This window comes from Lactuca serriola, chromosome 5, assembly GCF_051521515.1.
Source record: "Lactuca serriola cultivar US96UC23 chromosome 5, Lser_US96UC23_V15, whole genome shotgun sequence".
Lineage (NCBI taxonomy): Eukaryota > Viridiplantae > Streptophyta > Magnoliopsida > Asterales > Asteraceae > Lactuca > Lactuca serriola.
Window position 1 is genome coordinate 118897337 of NC_136412.1, and position 6225 is coordinate 118903561.

At 32.1% G+C, this 6225-nt stretch overlaps 1 protein-coding gene across 4 annotated transcripts; it reads left to right on the forward strand.

The window, feature by feature from the left end:
• The first annotated feature begins 395 nt into the window (after positions 1 to 395).
• On the forward strand, positions 396 to 5871 carry LOC145052893 (centromere protein O). Of its 4 annotated transcripts, none has more exons than XM_079000812.1 (13): positions 396 to 623; positions 1391 to 1430; positions 1868 to 1916; positions 2011 to 2059; positions 2180 to 2250; positions 2333 to 2391; positions 2536 to 2640; positions 3117 to 3174; positions 3478 to 3614; positions 3739 to 3795; positions 3945 to 4042; positions 4179 to 4378; positions 5595 to 5871. In XM_079000812.1, the coding sequence occupies exons 2-13, from the start codon at positions 1419 to 1421 to the stop codon at positions 5669 to 5671; spliced, it is 972 nt and encodes a 323-aa protein (XP_078856938.1). In that variant the 5' UTR covers positions 396 to 623; positions 1391 to 1418; the 3' UTR covers positions 5672 to 5871. The 4 variants fall into 4 exon arrangements, with proteins under 4 accessions (XP_078856938.1, XP_078856939.1, XP_078856937.1 ...); XM_079000813.1 differs by having other exon boundaries at positions 416 to 627; positions 5604 to 5871; XM_079000811.1 differs by having other exon boundaries at positions 417 to 627.
• The last annotated feature ends 354 nt before the right edge of the window (positions 5872 to 6225 follow it).

A 6225-nucleotide genomic window follows, 5' to 3' on the forward strand; every position in this document is an offset into this window, starting at 1 on the left:
CTAAAAGCACACCTTAACTTAAGTTATTTTTTGCTCCGCTTCAAATTCGCCAACATAGTCCGTATATTATATCTGTTTTTAGGAGAGAAAGGAAACAACCCAGACCATTTTTGCAACCAATTCCAAACAACAACCGTGAATGAACAATAAAAAAATAGATGATCAACACATTCATCTGAACTAGCACAAAAGAGACAAATGATCAAGTTTAAGTTACTTGTTGCTTACAATCTTACAAAAGACCAAATACACATCAAAACTAGGTCAAAATGTCTGTCAATCCAAAAAAATCAAAGTTTAGTTAAAAAAAAATATCAAAAGGCCTTTCTTTTTCTTTTTCTTTTTCTTTTTTTTTTTTTTTTTTTTTTTTTTTTTTTTTTGTCTTGAATTTATTATAAAAAAACTCTGAACCGGTTTTGCCCAAATACCTGCTCTTTCTTCTTCACAATCGTCGCTTCTTGCTCCCTCCTACTGAGACTCCGATTGCAACCCTCCGCCATTCCCTCCGGTCATCCACTCCAGACACCGTCTCCGCCATCTTCGCCGCAACGTCGCCACCGTTTCTGTCTTCGCCTCCGCCTCCGGCTGCTTCGCCCGTGCCGCCTTCGTCTCCGGCATCTTCTGTAGGTAACGTTTCCTTTTTCTCGTGTAATGTAATTCGAGTTTAATGCTTGAAAATCGAGTACGATTCTCCTGAAATTCGAGTATCAGAGAATGGTTTGCTTTTTTCTGAAAATCAGAGTTGCTTTCCTTTTTTTTTTCCCTGAAATCAGAGCATCTTTTGAATTTGTATGTATGTCGAAGAGATTATTTTGTGCCAAAAGAAGATTGTATCTTGGACAGTGGTTGTTTTGTTCAACTTCATGATCATGATATTAAGGGTAAATAAGGTTTAGTTCAAGACATATGTACTAGTTTGTGAAAGTAATCTCAATTTTAGGTAAAAATGGAACACATATGTAGATCAGAACACATATGTACTAATTGAGAGCAACAATGGACCACATTTATTATTTTTAATGTTGTCTTGGTTAATATTGGTGTTGTTTTTATGAGTTTTTGATGCTATTTTGATGAAATTGGTGTTGTTTTTATCATTATAGCATTGTACTTCCTATTTTTACCCAATTAGAATGATAAAATTGGTTTTAGTTTTTAAAATACGATGTCTTGATAAGGAAAGGTTGGAAATACATTTTTGTAATTGAAAAAGATGATAGAGAAGGGTAAAACGATCATTTTTATTATTCAGCACAACAATTTAGAGGTTCCAACCAAACAACATGTTCAAATTCAGACCTTCTTAGAAATTTAGATCCTGCCAAACAGCCCCTTACTCATGTATGAAGTTAGATTAATAATGCTTATTAAATCTTTTTCTTGCTTGTAGCAAAGTCACTGTTGTGGATTCGCCAAAAATGGGAGAAGTGGTAATCATTTGAATTATTCTATTTTGTTATCTATTAATTAATTGTTTTCCTGTGTTTTTCATCCTCTTTTGCTTTTGATGATTTCGACATTAACAAAATTCGGTTTCATCCGTTAACCTATATAGGAATTGTGTCTGATTACAAGATTGATTTATCAGAAAATCGTAATAAGTCACTCTACTTTTCAGTTTAACAATTTACCCTATTGGATTAGTAATACTTTTTAACATGGAACATGTACAAGTCTGAAGGTACAACTACAACTGGAAGTTTTAGTAAAAGAAATTATTTAAAATGATTTGATAGGTTCTATTTGGAGAAAATGTTTTGCATATTTTTATAAATGTTTTGTTTCTTCTAATATTGTAGTCATATCTCTTTTCTGAAGCTCACTCTTACTTATTATTTGGGTGGTTATATTCTGTTTTGTATAACAGACCTTTATGCAGGAGGATGATAATCATTTAGAGGCTACAAGGGCCAGATGTAAATACTAAATCTTAATACTTTTTGTGTTTATAATTATATCAAGTTACTATTATTTGTAAAATTTAAGAATTACATTTGTTTTGTTTCACAGTTTCAAGTGTGCTCAAAAGGCATGGGGAACTAACTGAGCGCCTTTCAAGGTACCAACTCTTAAAATCGCAGAATATTACTACTTAAAATAGCAGTTATAGTAACTTTTAATTACTTCTGATTTTGTTGATGATATGTTTTTTTTTTTTTTCGAATCTGAATTTTATTAGAGACTCTGATAAAATGATTTTTGAGCGTCTACAAAAGGAATTTGAAGCTGCACGTGCTTCCCAAACTCAAGGCTGGTTTATTTACAGTATTAGTTTTCTTCTTTTATCATCACAAATTTAAATATTCTAAGATTATTTATCTTTATTGCACAGAAGTTTGTTTGGATACAGAACAGTGGAATGATGGTTTATTGGCAACAATAAGGGAACGGGTCTGGGTTCTTTTTTTTTCTTGCATGATCTTTTCTAAAATGAATGGAATGGAATGCAATTCCTTTCCGACTTGGAAGGAATGGAGAATTCCGGTTGCTCCTTAGATATTCTGATTGTTATATGTAATGGCATGGTTGTATCAGGTTCATATGGAGGCTGAAAGAAAAGCAATGCAGTTGCCTCTGGATTCAAGCATGCTGCCAATCTCTATGTTTAATGACAAAATTACATATAAAGTTGGAACCAAGGTATTAAATGCATAATATTATCTTGTGTTGAAAGGTGCTACACTTATTTATTCATTAGTGTTAAATGCAAGAAATACCAATCTACTTGCTTTTACATGTTTATTACATCATTGTACTTTGAAAGATCTACCAAATTATAGCAATGCCATGCGAATATAAAGCAAGTTTTGCAGCTGTAATTGGGTAAAAATTTTCAAGCAGTGAATGGGAAATGCTCTTTTGCTTTTGAATATTTTAACTTTATGCAAATAAATTAGTAAAATCTTATGTAAAAATTAGAAGACTTGGTTTTGATAGAAAAATTTACCCCAAGAAGCATCTGGAAGCCACTCTAAATGCTTGTTATAATAGTGCAAAACTAACCTTAATATCTTTAAAGTTATGCTGTTGAAGTGTACTATGAATTTGAGTTGAAAAAAAACTGATAAGCAACAATTTTTTTTTTATATGTGAACAACAATTTTTTGTTTGAACAGGTGATATGTTGTTTGGAAGGAGCACGCATTGGCATACAATATGAAACATCTTTTGCTGGTGAGTCGCATACTTCCTATTCTTTTTTTTTTTTAAAATTTTATTTATTTATTTTTTTAATCTGTTGTTGCTTCATTGTTTGTGTTTCTAAATGATTTAAAATGGTAATTGGTATTATTTTTGATCATTGGATTTGAATTGAGACTGATGTCAATTGAACAAATGTTGTAATTTTTTGTCACACTTAGGAATATGGAACAAGGTCAGTCTTTCATTTGTGCAAAAGACATGGATGCCCTTCTCATCTCGTGCATTTAAAAAATAAAATAAAATGAAAGTGAAATTAGGTTGGTATTTTTGTAGGGGAGGCGCGTGAGCTGTATCATTGTGTTCTGGAAAGCAAATCATTTCTTGAGAAGATGACTGTTCTCCAACACACAGTTCCTTTCTTTTTACCAATACGTGAAGTAGAAAACGATCTTTTATCCTCAAATGCAATGGTAATATTGTTTTTATTTTTATTTTGAATAATATATATATATATATATATATATATATATATATATATATATATATATATATTTAATCTTGATACATGACTCTACCATTCTTTGCTTTTTACAGAAATTTATAGATCACATTGGAGACCTATTGCAAGCATATGTCGATAGACGAGAACAGGTAGTTGATAATTTACCACTAAAATCTTCAAAAATAGCAATCAGCAAAAACATTTACTTGTCCAAGTTAGAATCCATGAAAGCATGCAGCAAATATCAGTGAGCATTTCGGATTCAAAATGACTAAAATGCCCTTGGTTGTTATTGTAGGTTCGCCTCATAAAGGACTTGTATGGTAACCAGATTGGACAACTTTATCACAGTCTTCCCTACCATATGATTGAATTCGTTGTCGATGATTTTGATTGGTCAGTACTTATTTTTATAACTTATTTATATTTAAAAGTTTCTGTCTATCATAAATTTCTGTAATTAATGTTTTTTATTTTTTTTCAATGAGGGTATTTTGGTCTTTTAACAAGTGTGGAACTTTATATGTTGCAGCAAGGTAACAGTGAGTCTTAGGTATGCAGATCTGTTGTCTATACTTCCAACTGGTATCAGTGTGGTGGCATGGCCTATGAACCAATCAAAGAAGTCCCCAACCGGGGGCAAAAAGGGAAATTTGCTTCATGGAAGTAACAAGAGTCCAATTCGATTATCCTATGCAGAAGATGCACTTCGCACCCTTAGTCTGCCAGAAGGTTATACATAAAAATATTCACTCTTAGTTAACCAATGTTTTAAGTAAGTTGCAAAAATGGTCCCTCTGCTTTCTGACTTTTACCATGTGTCCAAAATTGAAACCTTTCCTTATTTCAAGGTTTCCTATTGATTTTGGTCCCTAAAACAAACCTTTAAATAAAAGAGTAAATTACACGAATGGTCCCTATGGTTTGGGGTAATTTGTGCGCTTGGTCCCTAACTTATTTTTTTAACTCGGAAAGTCCCTATTGTTTGTTTTTGTTACGCGCTTGGTCCCTACTTTTTGTTTTTGTTACGTGATTGGTCCCTATCTTACCTAAAAAAACTATTATTTAAATAGGAAAAAATGGTAGGATAGGTAAGGTAAGGTAATGAGGGTTGGGGTGTATTTATTTAAATATTTTAAAAAATCAAGGGCAAAATAGTTTTTTTAGGTAAGACAGGGACCAAACGTGTAACAAAAACAAACAGTAGGAACCTTCCGAGTTAAAAAATAAATTAGGGACCAAACGCGCAAATTACCCTAAACCATAGGGACCATTTGTGTAATTTACTCTAAATAAAAACTAGAGTAAATTACACGAATGGTCCCTATGGTTTAGGGTAATTTGCGCGTTTGGTCCCTAACTTATTTTTTAACTCGGAAGGTCCCTACTGTTTGTTTTTGCTACACGCTTGGTCCCTGTCTTACCTAAAAAAACTATTTTTCCTTTAATTTTTAAAATATTTAAATAAACACACTCCAACCCCAACCCCCCTCACCTTACCCTACCTATCCCACTATTTTTTCCTATTTAAATAATAGTCCTTTTAAGTAAGACATAGACCAATCGCGTAACAAAAACAAACAGTAGGGACAAAGCGCGTAACAAAAACAAATAGTAGACACTTTCTGAGTTAAAAAAAAAGTTAGGGACCAAGCACGCAAATTACCCCAAACCATAGGGACCATTCGCGTAATTTACTCTAAAAACTAAAATCAATATGAAAACTTAAAATAAGGACCAAAATCGATATGGACAACAATTGAAAAAGATTTATACCTTGCGGCTAAAATCAGAAAGCACAGGAACCATTTTTGTAACTTTTTTTATGATTGTTATAAAACCTCATTTAGAGGTCTTCAATTGACAAAAAAAAAAAAAAAGAATTAGTTGTAAATGGTGGTTGTGACATGTGAGTGAGGTTACTGATGTTGTTCTGTTACTGAATTAGCATATGCAGAGATCGTCCTAAATCTTCCGGAAGCTCTTGAGCAAAATGTTGAACCCAAGGATCCTGTATCTACCTAATGAAACGCGTCTCAAGTTTAAAGCTGTACAAAGTTTGTCAAACTCAAACGAATGTGGTAGTTGTGTAAAGTTGATGTTCATTGATTTTTGTTTCCTTTTTAACTTCTCTTTTTAGGCCCCTGTTTTTTATTTCACTTTAATATTTTTTGTATGTTGTGCACTTTACTATTTTTACTAAAACAGGCAACGTATTCTAATTACCTACACTAGTAACTGTTGTAATGCAATCGATATTAAATACTAAAGCTTTTGAACTGGATAGTGGATACTCTTCTTATTGAAGATAAAAAGGCCTTTACATATATAGGCAGCACAAACGAAACAGAATAAAGAAAGACAAAATTACATAAATGGTCCCTGTACTTGATAAAATCAACCAACTCTAGTATTTTACACGACAAGTTTTTTGTTTGGATAGTTCTTATGGTTTCAAAATCTTAAAAAGACAGTTCTTTTATTTATTTATTTATTTTAATTAAATCCCTTGTGAAATAAAATGACATTTGTCCTTTCTATCGTAGGGATCATTTATCTAATTTGTCTATATTTTTTTA